The sequence below is a fragment of the Pelodiscus sinensis genome, chromosome 5, assembly GCF_049634645.1.
Source record: "Pelodiscus sinensis isolate JC-2024 chromosome 5, ASM4963464v1, whole genome shotgun sequence".
Lineage (NCBI taxonomy): Eukaryota > Metazoa > Chordata > Testudines > Trionychidae > Pelodiscus > Pelodiscus sinensis.
In genome coordinates this window covers 76,460,606-76,480,000 of record NC_134715.1, presented here as the reverse complement: position 1 = coordinate 76,480,000, position 19,395 = coordinate 76,460,606, and the positions used below count along the sequence as shown (strand labels likewise).

General features: G+C 42.4%; 1 protein-coding gene across 5 annotated transcripts in view; it reads left to right on the top strand.

Annotated features, from left to right (window-relative positions):
- LOC102445674 (EF-hand calcium-binding domain-containing protein 6-like) overlaps window positions 1-19,395 on the top strand; it is a 90,491-nt gene that overhangs the window by 54,014 nt on the left and 17,082 nt on the right. For 3 of the 5 annotated variants that reach the window (XR_012904265.1, XM_075930304.1, XM_075930302.1), the window contains one exon: window positions 17,635-17,776. The exons of 1 other annotated variant lie outside the window; for it this stretch is intronic. Coding sequence is in view for 3 of the 4 variants with exons in the window: in XM_075930304.1 (XP_075786419.1) it covers window positions 17,635-17,776 (142 nt within the window). In the remaining variant the exon portion in view is untranslated. The remainder of the gene's footprint in view (window positions 1-17,634; window positions 17,777-19,395) is intronic. One more of the 5 variants, XM_075930303.1, reaches the window with a different exon arrangement.

Genomic DNA, 19,395 nt, shown 5'->3' with positions numbered 1-19,395 from the left:
GAGCTCCCTGGCTCCTGCCACCGGCCCCCTGCTACTGTCCAGCTCTTGGGGCCAGATCTCTGCACTGCGCCACCCTCCACCCCCTGTGGGGCTCACAGTTGAGTCGCTGGTCCCTCCTGCTGCGCGCCTATCCCATGGCAAGATCTCCCTATACCTGGACTCTGTGGTCCAGGAACATCTGTGATCCTCCTGGATCACAGATGTTGCTGGGCCAAAGAGTCCCAGTTAAGAGAGGTACAACCTGTACAAGGAAGAGAGAGAAAAATTATTCTTCTTAATCTCTGATGATGGACAAGAAGCAATGGGCTTAAATTGCAACAAGGGAGGTTTAGGTTGGACATTAGGAAAATCTTCCTAATTGTCAGGGTGGTTAAACACTGGAATAAACAGCTCAGGGATGTTGTAGAATCTCCATTATTGGATATTTATAAGATCAGGTTAGACAAACATATATCCAGGATGATCTAAATTGTACTTGGTCCTGCTGTAAGTGGAGGGGACCGAACATGATAACCTCTCAAGAGCCCATCCAGTTCTAGTATTCTATGATTCTATGAAATCCTTTGTTGTCTGTGTTTTAACCCCATCTAAAGTAGTCAGTATGGAAAGCATGGTTCAGTGCTTAATGCTGTGATGAGTATTATCGTCTACAAGTATTTCTTGTAATATTTATACAGTAAAACTCCAATAGTCCGGCATCCAATCGTACGGCACTCCCAATAGTCCGGCATCAAAATGGCAAGAGCCTAGTGAGTGAGCTTCAGCAAAAAACGAGTCACAGGGCAGTAGCGGCAGCAGCTGAACTGAGCGAAAAGGGTAAAAAACGGTTAAAAAAACTAAAACATTACAGTATACTGTATACAGTATGTACAATAAAAAGGGTTAAAACACTTTATATACAATATATACATAACCAGAGCTTGACAAGCGGCAGAGAGCCCTGCTCGCCAGCTGCACAGTTTGGCACGCTGCGCATGCACAGACCGCGCTCTACATGCATTGATCGTTTTTCCTTCCCAGACATCTGAGAATATGAAGGGGTGTGTTCACTTTACACTTCATTATAAAGAGAGTTTGGCCTGAGAAAATGTTCATGTTGTTAACAGAGAAACAAGATTGAGACCCATAATATAAGACTTTTTTTCCTGTATTGTGCATAGTAAAGTGGCTATTTCAGTCCTTACCCCTGTGGTGTGTTAGGGTATGTATATATGACACCTTTTTTTTTTTTTTCAGAAAAAAGTATGCAAGATGCGTTCATACCTTTTTCCATTTTTTTTTCTGAAGAGGCTTTTCCAAAATTTGGCCTTTCTACGCTGGGCCAAATTTCAGAAAAACCTCATCTTCTGGGAGATCCTGTCTTCCTCGTGCAACGAGGAAGATGGGGCTTCTGAAAAAGCAAATCTGCTCTTCCACAAAAAAAAGCGGAAGAGCAAACGTGTTCCCTGGATACAGCAGTTTTTCTGGGATACGTTATCCTGAAAAAACCTTGAAGTCTAGACATACCCTTAGATTCTGTGTAAGCTTCCAAGCATGAATTCCAACAGATAAGAGAACTTTGATTTTAAGTAAATTTCAGAGCCATTTCGTTCTCAGGCCTTGCCAAAACTACACTGAACTTAACAGCTTTGACCATTTCAGTAATAACTGATGAGTCCAAAACTTCCTTTCTTGTCCTTGAAATATGTCCAAAATAGAACTCCTAATTCAAAAGGATTGCTTGTTTTGACCTATTTAATTATTTTAGTACTGGAGTCTGGTTCACCATTATTAAAATTTCACTGTCAAGCATTGACCAGCTTTGTTCCTATATTTACAATACCTTTGACTGAGATGTCTAAGACTTTTAAACCTATGCTTTAAACAGCAGACAGTCAGCTCTGACATTTCTTAGAAATCTTTTCAGAAGGCCATGTGGAATAGTTCTAATCCGGGAAGAGCCCCTGACTCACTGTGTGATCTGACAGAATGACATATCACTTGACCTCAGTCACACCAGCTGTAAAACTAAGTTGAAAAATAGGACCTTACAGAAAACCAGATGATGCATTTGAGCAGAGCTTTCTTGGATAAATAAATTACAAACTCCTAATTCTTTCTCTTCCTTTCCTCCAACCACCCCTTTTCCCCCCGCCTTCAAAAAATTGATTGTAAGTTATAAGCAAGAATTTGAGTTGCAAAGTTTTTATTTTATTTGTACTGTGCAATGAAATTTCTTTTTGCAGAGTAATGAAATGTTATGCAGTGACCATGTGAAGGTTATTTAAGGTGAAACAGAACACAAGGAGTAGGTTTTTTTGCTGAGAAAGTTAGCAGTCTCAAATTCAGTTATTTTTGCCTGAATGAAAGTGGAAGTAAAAGGAAAGCTATAGTTCTGTCTAGACAAAAATATCACAATCCACGAAATCAAATGCTGCTGATTATTGTCCATGAGTAAAAGAGGCATAATTTTAATAGGAGAAGCAATGACACTGAAGTTACAAGACATGTGAACTAGTTTGTAAATTTGAAGCAATAATGTGAAAGACTGAACTTCTGGGCATTTAGCTGCAGGGGGTGCAATATCTCCTCTATAGCCAGATGATTTAAACAGTGTGGTTTGATTTGACCTTTAGTATATGTTGTGTTTTGGCAAAACAGAACCAAATTATTATGTTAGTACTATATTTTTTATAATTCAGGAGTCAGTTGAAACTTCCAATTGTAGAATAAACCCTGGCCAGAGTTATAAATGTACCCACACAGGCACACCGTCTGTAAACTAAACATGAATGACATACTTCCTCTGCAAAGTGGAAATGAGTGTCACAACTTGAAAAAATAGTTTTATTTAACTCTTTTTGGAATTAAAGCTGAAGCAGCATAGCTTTTCCAACCTGTTTCTTGTCTGTGAGAGAACTTTCCAGAGAAGTACAATAGCTTTCACCTTTTTTGTGGAAGGGTCAATGATCCTTTCATAAGTAAAATGAACTATGTGCAGTTCAGTCAGGTGATCTGTTTCTAAGTAAGGTGTTCTATTAAAAGTACTACATTTGGAATAGTAGCCTTACCTCTGCCAAATCTTTTGACATTGACATTACCAAGTGTATAGATTCCAGCAATCACATGTCTAAGGGTAACTTTAAACAAGAGTCCTTCTCACCAGCTGTCCAGGACTCTTAGCTGTTAAATAAAAGATGAAAAATAAAAGTTAACTGAAAATTCCCCATCTTAACTAAGACACAAATTTGACAAACAATGGGTCAGGTTTTGCTGCACAAAACAGCTGGAAAGCTGCCTTAGAAGGGCAACTGGAGATTCCCCTTGTATAGGAGATTTTTTGGGGGTGGAATAAGCTGGCATCGCTGGCTCTATGCCTTCTATCCTTCTGCCAAACCTCTCTTCCCCCAGAATAAGGAGATAACTGGGAGTTGAAGGGTTTGTGACCAGAGCAGGTAGGACTCTAGTGTATCTGGGATGGTGTAACAACCCTGTTCCAGCTGGTGAAAATTAGATGAGCCCTAAATTTGCTATAACTTGTGCTGGCTTGGGCCCTGGCTTCCCTGAGGAGTGGAGGGGACAAATAGCAGCTCCTATCACTTTTCCTCGAGTGTGTGTAATATGGATCAGACATACCTGAGTGGTCCCATGTACTAAGGACTAATGTGAAAACAAGTTAAAAATGAAGATAAGAACATAAAAACAGTGACGTCCCCCTTCCATCCTGTTATAAAACCTTTTTTACACAATACCCTCTACTTAAGCATTCTGACACAAGTGTTCTGCTGTCCAAACTGCTCTGTACTGCTAGCTAGCCTGAGCTATCAGGTGCTAGTGTCTGAATTAAGGATGTTAAAATGTGGTTAATTGACTAGTTGACAGAATTTCCATCGACTGGTCGATGAGTCAATAGACACTTCCACATTCCTCCTTTGAAATGTGCAAGAGCCCCTGCCAGCAGAAAGTTCCGCTGACGCGGGGCAATGCCTTCTTTGAAATGCACAAGAGTCCCCAGCAGGGGTTCTTGTGCATTTCAAAGCCATGGAGCCCAGGATCAGTGGAGGACTCAGAGTCCCCCGCTGACCCCAGGCTCCATGTTACTGATCCTGGCTCCCCACGGCATTTCCTGGAGAGCCGAGGGACTCCCCAGCTGCCCCCGGGCTCCCCGGAGCTGCTCCTTTGAATTGTTCAAATGCATGGCTCAAAGGGACAGCCGCTGCACAGCTGATCTGCAGATCAGCTCTATGGCGGCTTTCCCTTTAAACCACTCATCTGCATGATTCAAAAGGGCAGCTGCTGGAGCCCAGGAAATGTCGTGGGGAGCCAGGATCAGCTGGGGAGTCCCCAGCTGATCCTGGTCTTCCATGGCATTTCCCCAGAACCCAGGATCAGCTGGGGTCAGTTGAATAGCCCTGGTTTAAGGTGCCAGCCAAGACTGATCTAGAAATAGAAACACAACAGTACTCCTTGTTCTCCAGTATATCTTCCCCAAGCCCCTTTCCTCTGCCCATCTATTATCTAAAACTAGAAATAAACCTATGTCTGGAGCCAAACCTCCACAAAGTTCTGAAATGTTCTGATCTCAGGCTTTAGTCCAGACCATTATCAAGATAAAATTTGGGATTTCAGTTTACTCAAAAGTTTTGGAGTATTAATATACTTGTGGTTCAGATCTGGGCTTCTCTCTACTAATAATTTTACAAATGACAACCCCTCATTCTCAGCCGCCTCACATAAACCAAACCAACTAGAGGCTAAAGCAAGTACGGATACTCCAGGTAAAGAGAAATCACCTCTCACGGTATAGAAATTTGCCTGGTCACTGACCCCCTCTGGGTATGTCTACACTGCAGATTTTTTCCGGGATACCAGAAATAGCCCAGAAAAACTCTGCTGCATCCAAGGAACATGTTTGCTCTTCTTTTTTTTGCAGAAGTGCAAACATGCTTTTTCGGAAGCCCTGTCTTCCTCATTCCATGAGGAAGAAGGGATCTTCCGAAAGAGGGGGATTTTCCAAAATGTGGCCCAGGTGTAGACAGGCCAAATTTTGGAAAAGCCTCTTCCAAAAAAAAATCGGAAAAAGCTGTAGTGTAGCCCTCGCTTCTAAGGCTACATCTACATTGCGGCGCTATTTCGGGATACTGGAAGTATCCCAAAATAGCTATTCTGCGTCTTTTGAACATGACCATTATTTCAAAATATAACGGGCTCGCTATTCCGATGTCTCTGTAAACCTCATTCCACGAGAGTTATGGGACGTTTTGGAATAGTGCTTTATTTTGAAATAAACTACGCAATTTGGTGCTACACAAATTGCATAGCTTATTTCGAGGTAAGGGTACAGTGTAGATGCACCCTAAGTGCATGGTGATCCTACCCCCATCCTGTTAACTAGTGTCAGCAAATAAAGGGTGCTTATGAATTAAATAGCACTCCTAATTTTTCCCTCACTTATCTCTTTTTTGGATTTATTTGTAGAAACCTTATTTAATTTTAATTCCTTTAAGATAGCATAATTTCCTAGGGTTGTTTATCTCTGTTACCTTATCACTTGCATATTATAATTTATCTGCTTCATTAAACATCTTTTTTCATTTCCTGCCTAGTTCTGTTTTCTATTTCAGATCTTTACTAACTTTTGTCACCCATATTTTTTCTTGGAAGCTCCTTGTACTTTGACCTCTTAGCATTGAGACCTTGCGCCTGCAGGTCTTCTTCCAGCAAGTACTTTTGCCCATTTACTCTCCTATTATTTTCCTTGTGTTAATGTTCACCTTACAAAATGATAATGTCATATATTCAGTTAATTTAAACTTTCTGAGCAAACTGGAGTCATGTCTGAGGTACAGGCATGCAGTTACACAACTTCCAAAGATATTCCAATCCCATTAGAATACAGAAACAGGATATTTGTAGCCTACTTATTACAGCCTTCTGAAACTGCTATTTTTTTACAGAATAAGGCCCCAATCCTGCAAATACATAAGTCTGTGCTTTAACTTTATGAATGTGCATAGCCCCATTGGATTCAATGTGATATTGATATGCCCAGTTAAGCATGTGTGCAAGGCTATGTCTAGACTGCAGGCTTCTTTCGGAAGAAGCTTTTCCAGAAGAGATCTTCCAAAGTGTCTACACAGCAAAAGCACATTGAAAAAGCAATCTGCTTTTTCAAAAGATAGCGTCCACACTGAATGGACACTATCGTTCATTTCAGCTGTGATTACTATGGACGGAGTGGCCACCAGGGCACTTGTGCTTTTTCCTCTTTCCTCTTCTTTCAAAAGAACTCCCTCTTCTGTGTCCACACACGCCTTTTTCCAAAAGAGCTCTTTCGGAAAAAGGCTTTTTCCTCGTAGAAACAGGTTTACCAATGTCAGAAAAAACCCTCTGTTCTTTTGATTTTTTTTTTTTAAATGCAATTACAGTATGGACGTAACTGGAGTTTTTCCAGAAAAACTCTGCAGTATAGACATTTCCCAAGTGTTTGCAATACTGAGTCTAATGCAGTTTTCATATATATCATCAGGAACAAGTGGCCATGAGTTTGTTAAAGTGTAAACTCTATTAATTCACCAGCAAATGGTAATTAATTTGCTTCAAAGCACAAAATTCCCAAATATCCCATGTCGTCTTGTTCCACTTTTTTGTGCATGAATATCAAATCCAGGATCAGATCACTTTGGTACTGATGTTTCCCTTTTGTGTTATAGAGAAGTACAATCTCATTACATTTTAATGGCCTGGACTGTGGAGTTCTGGCAGGTTTCAAGCACTGTGGGGGCAGAATTTAAACCACTATATTTCCAAATGCTGTTCCTATAGAAAATTTAAAATAATAACTAATTAATAATAAAAATAATACTGAGCATTTTCTAGCATTTGTCATTGATAGATCTAAAATTGCTTTATAAAAGGAGGTAAATATCATTGTCCCAATTCACAGATGAGGAAGATGAAGCAGAAAAATTGTTTTGTGATTTTCTCAAAATCACCCAGAAAGCTAGTGGTTCAGGTCCCAGTCCCCTGAATTGAAGTCCAGTTCCTTTCAACTAGGCAATACTGCCTGCCCTTGTAAGAGACTGTTTATCACCAGTTCAGTAAGAACTTAATCAAAAAAATTAAGTTATAAGATATTCAGAGTTTAGTAGTAATGAACCATAAAGCACCTGTTTTGAGCCTGTGGCAGCACACATGCACCCCATCACTGGGGTGACCACATTCTGGGGTGCAGACACCGCCTCCTCAGCCACAAGGCAGTTGGCCATCTCTATGACCTGCAAAACTTCCCCAGTCTCCGGGTATCCCCAAGTCCATAAGCGGCCCTGCTTATCAGGTGGTGTTGCTCTGTGGCCAGAGTCAGGCTTTAGCCCTCAGTTCAGGGTAGTATGTCTTACTGGTTAAGGTCAGGAAATAGGAGTCCTAAATCCAGGACAGTGTGGCCTACTGGCCAGAGTCAATAAATAGCAGCCCTCAACCCAGGGCAGTATATCTTACTGGTTAGAATCAGCAAATAATAGCCCTGAACCCAGGCAGTATGTCTTACTGGGTAGAGTCAGTGAATAGTAGCCCTCAACCCCTGACAGTATGGCCTACTGGCCAGAGTAAGTAAATTGTAGCCCTTAGTCTAGGACAGAATGTCCTACTGGCCAGAATCAGTGGCCATTTTGGGGGCTAACATCCTGGTAGGGGGACCCAGCCCCACGCTGCTCCACTGGGTCCCAACCCAGGGCCCTGTGAGCAGCAGCACGGTCTGCTACTCCCTCGTCAGGGAATCCAGCCAAAACACACCAAGAATGCCTGGGTGGCAGAGGCCGCTCCTGCACCCTCCCTAGGTTACTTCCTACCGCTCTGGATGAATCAACATCCCATGTGGTAGCTGGGTCTTCCAGCTCTCCGGCAGCTGCTTCTCCCTGGAATTCCACAGGGGTTGCATGGTGGCTGTCTCCCGCGTCTGCGGTTCTCACAGTTGGGGGGGGGGAGGAGGGAGGGATGGATGGATGGCTGCAGCAGTTCAGGCACTCCAGCAGGAGGTCCTTCTCTTTCACTGGTCCACCCAGACTGAGCTGTTCTGCTGCCTTTTATACTGTTCCAGCACTTGGAGCATGCCCAGTCTGGGTGAAGGTATGAGACTTCCTCCGCCCATAGAATCTTAGCTCCTCCCTCCCCCCCTTCAGTGCGAGGGTATTCTCTCCCCAATATTATAGTCCTGCCTCATGCAACACTGGTAATGTTGGGTATGAAGGAATTTCAAGATAAGGCATCCAGATGCTAGTCTATTGTGTCTGCTTTTTTATTGGTTGTATGATATGCAGGGTCTGACTGGTCTGAGTTGGGATGTGACTAAGAGCATCGCTTCAGGCAGAGCTTTCTCAGGAAGCACGTTCCTTCCCAGAACTCCCCAGCAGGGGGAGTACAATCTGCTGACACATCTGTTCTGAGCCTGCTCTGTTTGTGCCACCTCTTCAGCCCCAAAAATACAAGGATAGGGCAGTTCTTGAGCCATGCACAGTGGCTAGAGACAATCTAGCCCTTAACGTGGGGTTTCCTAATGGTTTCATTATTTGCCTTACCCTTACGTTTCTTCCAGTAAATATCACTTTAATATTCGCTGTATGTTTTTATATGTGAAAATGGGATGCAGCTGGCTCTAAGAGTTTCTCAAATAACAGAATTTTTCAGTGGCTTCTCTGCTGAGATCCACACAAAATTACATATGCACATAGAAGAGCCTGCACTCAAGAACTGCAGGCAACCAGATGTGGCCCAGCTCCTGTGTATGTAATTTGAAGAAGCTAACACGCACACATGCAACAGAACGTTTCTGGAAAAATCATGCTGACGCTAGTGAGTTTTGTGGGTGAACTCTTAAAAGTTGTATTGGGCAGATGTTAATCTCCTGAGTGTGTGTGAATAGGTGTTAATGTGGATGCTGGTGTTTACATCATCCAGGAGTAGCTAAACATAGAGGGATGCATTTGGTAAATTTACACCCCATACTTTCCAGCCCCACTGATATCAGCATATTCCTGAAACAAGCACTATTTTACAAACTCTCTTTATGACTGGGCCTTGGGTAGTGACTAGAAAAGCATCTATTGAACTGTATAGGCCAAACTGTTTGCTAGAGTGAATGGGAGACCCCACTGAAGTCTGTGATCTCCTCTATCTCAGACTGTGCCAAGGATGATTCCAGAAGAGGGGAGCTGCATAGATGGCATAAATTTGCCTTTGTTCCACACTTCTTTCTGGGCCTGTGTTAAGTCCATCTCAAAGAATTCAAGTCCATAGTTGAATTGTACCAACTGTTTGCCAAAACATGCTAATGATGTTGGCAGGGTTAATAGCTCATCGTATGTTTAGATTGACTACCAGTGGATTGATAAATGACATGCAGAAAATTAAGATAGATTTCAAAACTGATTTATGCTAGATAAGGCTTCTGTGCTGTAAGAATCTGACTTTGTTTCTGATAAAGCCAATTTTATGCAGAGCTTTGCAAATGTAGGGCATGTCTAAACTGCAGAAAAGAGATATGTTCTTAACATGGGTTAGTTCCCTGTATTAGCTGACTTGGGTTAAAATAGTAGTTAAGACTCCTCAGCTTGGTGTTTAAGTTGTTAGCAGCTTGAGTTAAAGTCTGTAGGGCAGCTTGGGGTCAAACTTAAGGATCCTTTCATATAATAGGTCCTTGTATAATAAATAAATATAATAAATGGGCTTGCGAACAGGAGCAGCAAACAGGGAGTTTTGAGAGAGAGTTCTCCAGGTAAAGGAGGAGTAAATACGGGACCCTTGACGTAAGTGGCTGTCTGTAGTGTGTGTTTGTGTGTGGGGGGTGGGGGGTGGGGGGTTACTTGCTGTGTGCTGAGTTTGTGTTTGGTTGGTTGGTTGGTTGGTTTGAAGGAGCATGTGCTATGGCCGGCAGCTGGAAGCCGTGAGCTTCTAAGGATTTGAAATCTAGAAGTCTCTGTTAATTGGCTGAGCCTTAGTCAGGGGCGGGGCTACCAGGGCTTTATAAGACTGTGAGTCAGCGACCAGGGAACTTGCGAACAGGGAGTTTTGAGAGGGAGGTTAGAGGCGCTAGTTACTTCTGACCTTCTTTAAACATAACTTTTATAATAATCTATATTCAAGACATTTAAAAAGAAGCCCAGTTTATAATTAAACTTATTCATAAGAAAAATGGAGACAAAAGCCCAGCAGCAGAGTGGGGGCTATCCTGTTTATTGCGTCGAGTGTAACATGTGTGATTACCTGCACCCGTTGCAAGAAGCTCCTGAACCTCAAAGAGCGAGTTCAGGCTTTGGAGGCCAGGGTGGCTGAACTGGAGGAGCTAAGGAAGGCAGAGAGCTATGTTGATGAGACTTTCCAGGACACTGTAGTTCTGTCCCACTTCCAGTCTGAGAGCCCCAGTACTCTTAAGGAGGATGAAAGGCTCAGGGGAGCAGAGCATTCAATGGGCACAGAGGGAGACCATCCCATAGTTGGGACCCTCCTTCCAGAGGATGTTGCGGTATCCTCTCGCACTAGTGATATCTCTGAGGGGGAGGGAACGCCAGTTGTTAGGATGAGGCAGGTGTTAATAGTGAGTGATTCGATGGTTAGAAACATAGATAGTTGGGTTTGTGATGACCGGGAGAACCGTACGGTGACTTTCCTGCCTGTTGCGAAGGTTGCGGATCTCTCGAGGCATCTAGATAGGCTTATGTGTAGTGCTGGGGAGGAGCCAATGGTCATGGTACATGTAGGTACCAATGACGTAGGAAAGAGTAGGAGAGATGTCCTGGAGGCCAAATTTAGATTGCTAAGAAAGAGACTGAAATCCAGGACCTTTATGGTGGCATTCTCGGAAATGTTTCCAGTTCCACGCGCAGGGCCAGGTAGGCAGGCAAAACTTCAGAGTCTCAATGCGTAGATGAGACGATGGTGTAGGGAGGAGGGATTTAGATTTACTGTATTAGGAACTGGGGACACTTTTGGGAGAGGGGGAGCCTATACAAGAAGGATGGGCCCCACCTAAACCAGGGTGGAACCAGACTGCTGGCACTGAACATTAGAAAGGCCATTGAGCAGATTTTAAACAGATGGGGGAAAGCCGATTGGTGCGGAGATGCATGTAAATTGGAGGGAGACTTCTCTTAGAGGAGAATCCATTGATAGAGATTCTTTAGGCTGTAGTCAAAAAGAGAGGAGGGAAGAGGACAAACAAGGGGCTAGAGCAGACAAACAACCACATACAAAGGAATCTAATACATCAGGAAAGGGCATACAAATAAACAGTGGCAAATTTTTAAAGTGCTTCTACACAAATGCTAGAAGTATGACTAATAAGATGGGTGAACTAGAGTATCTTGTATTAAAAGAGGAGATTGACATAATAGGCATCACAGAAACCCGGTGGAATGAGGAAAATCTGTGGGACACAATCATACCAGGATATAAAATATATCGGAAGGATAGAATAGGCCGTGTAGGTGGCGGAGTGAAAGATAACGTACAATCAAATGAAATACAAATCTTAAATGAATCAACATGTTCAATAGAATCACTATGGATAGTAATTCCATGCTCTAACAATAAGAATATAGCAGTAGGGATATATTATCGACCACCTGACCAGGACAGTGATAGTGACATCGAAATGCTAAGGGAGATTAGAGAGACTACCAAAATAAAATGCTCTATAATAATGGGGGATTTCAGTTATCCACATATTGACTGAGTACATGTCAACCTCAGGAAGAGATGCAGAAATAAAATTTCTCAATGGCTTAATTGACTGCTTCTTAGAGCAGCTGATGCAGGAACCCACAAGGGGAGAGGCAATTCTCAATTTAGTCCTGAGTGGAGCACAGGATCAGGTCCAGGAGGTAACTATTACAGGACCACTTGGGAATAGTGACCATAATATAATAACATTTAACAATCTTGTGGTGGGAAGAACACCTCAGCAGTCCAGCACTCTGGCATTTAATTTCAAAAAAGGGAACTACACAAAAATGAGGAGATTAGTTAAACAGAAATTAAAAGGCACAGTGATGAGAGCCAAATCCCTGCAAGCTGCATGGAAACTTTTTAAAGACACCATAATAGAGGCCCAACTTAAATGTATACCCCAAATTAAAAAACATAGTAAGAGACCTAAAAAAGAGTCACTGTGGCTTAACCACCATGTAAAAGAAGCAGTGAAGGACAAAAAGGCATCTTTCAAGAAATGGAAGTCCAATCCCAGTGAGATAAATGGAAAGGAACATAAACACTGTCAAATTAAGTGTAAAACTGTAATAAGAAAAGCAAATGTGACACCAATATTTAAAAAAGGCTCTAGAGGTGATCCTGGCAATTACAGACCAGTAAGTCTAACATTGGTTCTGAACAAATTAGTTGAAACAATAGTTAAGAATAAAATTGTTAGGCACATAGAAGAACATAATTTGTTGGGCAAAAGTCAACATGGTTTCTGTAAAGGGAAATCATCTTACTTATCTATTAGGGTATGTCTACACTTGCAGCCTATGTCGGAATAGGGCTGCAAATGTAGGCATTCAGAATTGCAAATCAAGCCCAGGATTTAGATATCCCGCACTTGATTTGCATCTTCCCAGCCGGGTGCCTTTTTTTTTGTTTTTTTTTAATTTACAAGCCTGGAATAACTGCCCGCGTCTACATGTGGCAGTGAAACGAGCGTTCGAAATAAAGCCCTATTTCGAACTACCTGTTAAACCTCAAGAGGAATAACAGGTAGTTTGAAATAGGGCTTTATTTTGAACGCCAGTTTCACTGCCGCGTGTAGACGCGGGCAGTTATTCCGGACTTATAAATTTCAAAAATGGCACCCGGCCGGGAAGATGCAAATCAAGCGCGGGATATTTAAATCCCGGGCTTGATTTGCAATTCCGAATGCCTACATTTGCAGCCCTATTCCGAAATAGGCTGCAAGTGTAGACATACCCTTAGAGTTCTTTGAAGGGGTTAACAAACATGTGGACAAGGGGGATCCAGTAGATATTGTATACTTAGATTTTCAGAAAGCTTTTGACAAAGTCCCTCACCAAAGGCTCTTGTGTAAATTACATTGTCATGGGTTAAGAGGGAAGGTCCTTTCATGGATTGAGAACTGGTTAAAAGACAGGAAACATAGGGTAGGAATAAATGGTAAATTTTCAGAATGGAGAGGGGTAACTAGTGGTGTCCCCCAAGGGTCAGTCCTAGGACTAATCCTATTCAACTTATTCATAAATGATCTAGAGAAAGGGGCAAGCAGTGAGGTAGTAAAGTTTGCTGATGATACTAAATTGTTTAAGATAGTCAAGACAGAAGCAGACTGTGAAGAACTTCAAAAAGATCTCACAAAACTAAGTGATTGGGCAACAAAATGGCAAATGAAGTTTAATGTGAATAAGTGTAAAGTAATGCACGCTGGAAAAAATAATCCCAACTATACATACAGTATGATGGGGGCTAATTTGGCTACGACAAATCGGGAAAGAGATCTTGGAGTTATCGTGAATAGCTCTCTGAAAATGTACACACGGTGTGCTGCGGCAGTCAAAAAGGCAAATAGAATGTTAGGAATTATTAAGAAAGGGATAGAAAATAAGACAGAATATCTTAGGGTATGTCTAAACTACATGGGCTCCATCGACGGAGCCATGTAGATTTGTTTGTTCGGCAAAGGGAAATGAAGCCGCGATTTAAATAATCGCGGCTTCATTTAAATTTAAATGGCTGCTGCGCGTAGCCAACCAACAGCTGATCAGCTGTTGGTCGGCTCAGCACGCTAGTCTGGATGCTCCCCTGCCGACATGAAAGCCCTTTATTGACCTCCCCGGTAAACCTCATCCCACGAGGCATAACGGGGAGGTCGATAAAGAGCTTTCAGGTCGGCACGGGAGCCTTTTGATATTGCTTGTTAATAAACTTTATCTATTATTATTGACCTGTAATGATAGTTACAATTTTTATGGAGGCCAAAGTTATATATATCTGTGGCTCAGGTAGCAGTCATTTTTCATGCAGAAAAGTCAATGTTTGCATGTGGACTAGGTGCAGCAAATTTTTTTAAGGTGCAACACAGGTGCCCATGTTTGAAAATTTATCTCCCAAAGTCTCATTAATTTCTGTAGGATTTTGTGTTTGTGACATCAGGATAGTTTTCTAGAATGCAGTGCAAAGTGTTGTTAATATTCATTGATGGCTAATTCCTGTCGTCTGTGTTGAATGTGTGGGAATTTGGATAACAAAAGACTCTGATAAATAAGGTGTAGGATTTGGCCCCAACAGTATACATTTTGTTGGATAAAATATCTGTATATCCAGATATACACAATGTCAAGTCAAACTGTTTTACACAAAATCTCGCTCAAGCTCAACAGGTTCCACAGCACATCATTTAGTGCATGGTACTTTGGCAGGAGTGTAAGAATAGCATGGCAGAAGGCTCCCTGACAGCTTTGAAGACAAATAGCAACAGGACTATTGGCATTTTTAGTATTCTAATTCAGCCCCCTTAAATAAAATGTTGAATTAATATTTTAGTGATAAGGGGAACTCTTGTCCAAGGTTTTCATGTGGGTCCAGGATATTTTTGGCCATTATCCTTTAATTTGATATTATGGAGAATATCAGTGGGCTCACCATTTTTCTCATTACCATCTATTCCTCTTCATTTGACATTGAAGCATTTATTTTGGAATGAGGGTGGAAGCTCTGAGAATGACCAAAACATGGGAGATATTTTGAGAGAAGCAGGCAAATGTGTTGTGTGGCTAGGTTCTCTTGAATCGGCCCACATTTCTGCTTAAAACTCAGGTGAGATTTCAGTTCATCTTGTGGGGCAGTACAGTTTTACAAACTCTGACACCAGCTATTGATGTTTGCCTTGATTCATCTCTTATTAGTACTGTACCTTCGAACATTTTGGCTGTGTCTACACTGGGCCACTTATTCCGGAAAAGCAGCCGCTTTTCCGGAATAACTTGCCAGCTGTCTACACTGGCCGCTTGTTTTTCCGGAAAAGCAATGACGATCTACTGTAAAATTGTCAGTGTTTTTCCGGAAAAACTATGCTGCTCCCGTTCGGCAAAAGTCCTTTTCTGGAAAAACTGTTCCGGAAAAGGGCCAGTATAGACAGCACAGTAGTCTTTTCCGCAAAAAAGCCCCAATCGCGAAAATGACGGTCGGGGCTTTTTTGCGGAAAAGTGCGTCTACATTGGCCACAGACGCTTTTCCGGAAAAAGTGCTTTTCCAGAAAAGCATCCTGCCAATGTAGACGCGCTTTTTCCGGAAATACTTATAACGGAAAACTGTTCCGTTTTAAGCATTTCCGGAAAAGGGTGCCAGTGTAGATGTAGCCTTTGGGATTTAGTTAAAAGATTTATTTACCAAATACATTCACATTCCAAATATTTCTGTACAGAAGGACACAAAACCAGCAGGATTGCCCATCACAAGACATTAACTGATGTGATGCTATCGTTTTGTATGTGTAACTTCTTGCCTTCAACCCCCATGCTGAGTTCTTGTGTTCCTTTTCTCCCCAGGGTCATGTCTTACACAGAATCCCCACTGTGACTTTGCTCTGCTGGGTCAACAGCAACATGGGATGACAGTTTTCACCTTTGATTATTATTTGTCTAAACTTGGAGAAAAATAAGATTTCTATCTATTATATCTCCATATTTCATCTTACAGGAGATAGAGAGACAATAAATACTGACTGGTTTCAAGTCTTTAGACTTCCTGGGCCTTTAAGAAAGGGGTAGGAAGGATGGCATTTAAGAATAGCTGTTTTTTTCTGAATAGTAAATGTGATCCAAAGAGTGGCTGGCAAAGGCATCTTAATTTCTTCTAATGGCCACACTGCAAATATTTCATGTATATATATGAAACAAGCATCCATGTAAACAATTGTTGTTTTCTGCAACTATTGTGAGTGTCAGTAAAACGTATTAGGTATTGTTTCCGGGTGTTTGTTTGTTTGTTTGTTTGTTTGTTTGTTTGTTTGTTTGTTTGAAGAAAAAGCTTGCATTTTCTGCTATTTCCCAAGAGGCTTTTTATCTGTTTAAATCAACTAGGGATTTTTCACATATTGACATAAGCATTCATTTGCTAATTTGCTGGACATTAAACTGCACAGAGCCTCCCCCAGTGTTATTGAATGAGACTGAAATACTTGCGTACTTAGTGCTGCTCAGACGCCGCATCATTCCTCGTACACATATGGTTTTTCCTCCTCTATCTCCTAGATAAAAGTCACTGTTTGATCGCCTTAAGGAAAAGAATGAGTTAAATGGACCAATATTCTAGGCTTGGCTCAAAAACTGGGTCTTTTCAGAAACTCCTCAGCACCTGCAGCAGCGAGGTCATTTGCACATACATAAATAAATAAATTAACAATGAATAAATAATTTAATCCCACCACACAATGCCACCTTGCAGATTTGATCCTTTGCTCCCAGTGAATTTGTCCATTCCTCATTCTTTTTGATAAAGTCCTCAGATACTTGCTGACTGTCAGGCTAATTTTCTTATTGTTTTCGCTTGATTAGTTCTCTATGACCTAAGGTCGCCCCCTAAAATCCACATCTCTCGTGAAGACTCCAAAAGGCCTTCTTTATTTATTTTTTGTTCAAAGGGATGGAAAGTGCCTGCCATTTCTCCGGACAAAAGCCTGGAAGGTTTTCAGTTATTAGCCTCCTGAAGCAGCCCTTTCGCTCACCCAAGCGCAAAAAAAACTCATTAGGGGGCACCTTTCTTTCTGGCCTTTTTATCTAATACATGTAGGGTTTACGTATGTCAAGATTTTCAGGTCTTGGATGAATTTGGACTGTCTCCCCTTTAACCCTTCTGGTGTAGCTGTGCCCACCATGTAGGTTGCCTGTATCTCTGTGTGCTATACTGCTTTGAGAATTATGATGTTTTAAAAATCTATTTTACAGCCTGCTATATGGTAAATACAAGACATGTGCTATGGATAGGTATCACTGCACAGTTAGAAAGGCAGGCCAGTGGGGGTTCTGTCTGGACTCTCGGCATTTTGTACTTTGGATTTTTTATTCTGCAATTTTTTTTAATCTGAGTTTTAGTCACACAGTTCCTGTTAAATCCAAAGGGATTTGCATGGCTAATGCTAGGTTATATGTGCCCTGCCCCATTGATCCTACTGCAGGGGCCAAGCCCACATATTGTCCATGTGATTGGTTGAGAGCAGTGGCTGTGTGAGGCTACATAGCTATCCTAAGGTACAACACTTCCTGGAGCTCCCACTGGGGAAAAAAACACAATCTGCCTCTTCCAGGAACAATGTTTCTGGGCTTTGCCCTAGTGTGTGCACTTCACAGTAGCAATCCATTCTCTCTTCTTGGCTTATAAGTGGCATAAAATCAGGATGACATAATATTCATGAAAATCATGCAACCAGTTACACAGCAATGCAATGCTTATGGTTACCCCTTTAGAAGCAACATAGCATGAAGCCATAGAGGCAGGTAGTACTGTGAACTAGTTGTGCTGGTTACCTCTTGTTGGACATTTTTCTGGATTTTGACACATTGACAGGCAGACAAGAAGGGGTTTGGGATTAACTATTCTTGTAAGACACCAGTGAATGATCGGAGGGAGGCAGCTTAAATTAACTGTATTCTCTTTCAGCAGAGGGTTGCCTAGTCTCTTTGATGAGAGATCTGTAACAAATTCTGTGTGTGAACCTAATGAAGACAACGATGGGCAGAAACAGAAAGAAAATATCCCTAACCAGAGTGTGAAATACACCTATGGAAGAACTCCGAAGCAGGTACAGGCAACACACGTAACTTGTTATTGTAAACCTACTTTTTTGAGTCATAAAAACATGGGTTTGGGAGGAACCTTGAAACTAATGCGTGTCCTGAGCTGATCCCTTCTTGATCAAAATTCTGCAAGAAATCTATGAACTGTATTGTGGATAGCAGCTAAGGACCACCTGTCCTACCTGTCTCAATTATGAGGCACAGTGTTTTGTCTTTATGTCCTCTCTACTTTCACTGCAGACTGGCAGCCCCACTGACATGGGGAGCAAAGGGGACAACTGCACAGAGTCCTGGTGTTTCAAAGGAGCCTGGAGCTCCCGGCGACTACCCCTTTGAACTGCCATCGGAGCACTGCTCTCCCCATCTTTGAGGGCTGGGGAGGGGCACAGCGCTGCAGTCCAGCCAGCTCTCAGGGCTGGCGGCCCTGGGTCCCACCCTTCCAACCTCGGCCCTGCTCCTTCTGGAGCACAGAGCCCGGCCACCTTCCAGTGTTCCCTCTACGCTGCATGGCAGCACAGTGTCACAGGTGATTAATCAGCCCTGCCCAGTTAGAGGCTCAGGGCTCTGTGCCTGGAGCTGACTGACTGGGCAGGGGCTGATTAATCACCTGTTAAGATGTGCTGCCACACAGTTTAGAGGGAACACTGCCCCCTTCCCACCTTGCCCTGAAGCCCACAGTGGCTGTCAGCCCCGCTGCAGACTGGTCAGCCTGAGTGGCTTTCTTTCCTCCTGTGTTCATGATGGTGACAATAGATTTGGTTACCTATAGGTACGTCTACACTACAAGGTTTTTGTGCAAAACAACCCGTTTTTGCGCAAAAAATGGCACAGTGTCCACACCTCAAGCGTGCTTTTGTGCAGGTAAATCAGCAGAAGAAAAGGCTTTTGACAGTACAGTTATTCCTCTCCCCACAAGGAATAACTCCTTTTTGGGCAAAAGTTCTTGCACAAAAAGGCAAGTGTGGACGCTCCACGGGGGTATCTTGCGCGGAGCACCTGAAAAAGCACAGGTGCTATGATGGCCATTCACAGAATGGCCATGTCAGCCGACGGTCAGGGCAGTGTGTGTGTGTGTATGTTTCCGAGAAAAGGTTTAACGTCCGTGCCTTTACTGCTAGGACCTGGGTCCCATCGCAGAGGGTGGCCAGCAGGCCAACAGACGCCCCGTTATATAGGAAGAGCTTATTACACCTTAGATTTCAGCTGCTAGAATTCGTAATTCCTTCGCAGCGGGCAGCCTTGGGGAAAGACTGAAAGGTGCCCCAGTGGATTGTGCCACCTGGGTGTGACACAAATCCAAACGCCCAAGCTCTCCCTATATCTGTCCCTAAGACCGGCTGAAGTTCTTTTAAATTGTGCTTGGTTCTGTTACAGCAACTGAAGGAGTCAGGTTAAAGCTTAAACAGTTACAGGTTTATTGAGGAAGCTTATAAATCATATGGTTGCAATGGCTATTGTTCTATTTCTTAACTACTAGCAAAATATAGATTTTAAAAATGGTTACAAAGAAGATAAAGATAGAAAAATAGAAATAATGGTACCAAGTAACAGCTTACTCTTTCTACGTGTACACTTAAGACAGAGGACCACATCCAGGTACCATTTTTACCCCCTTCTGTGCCTC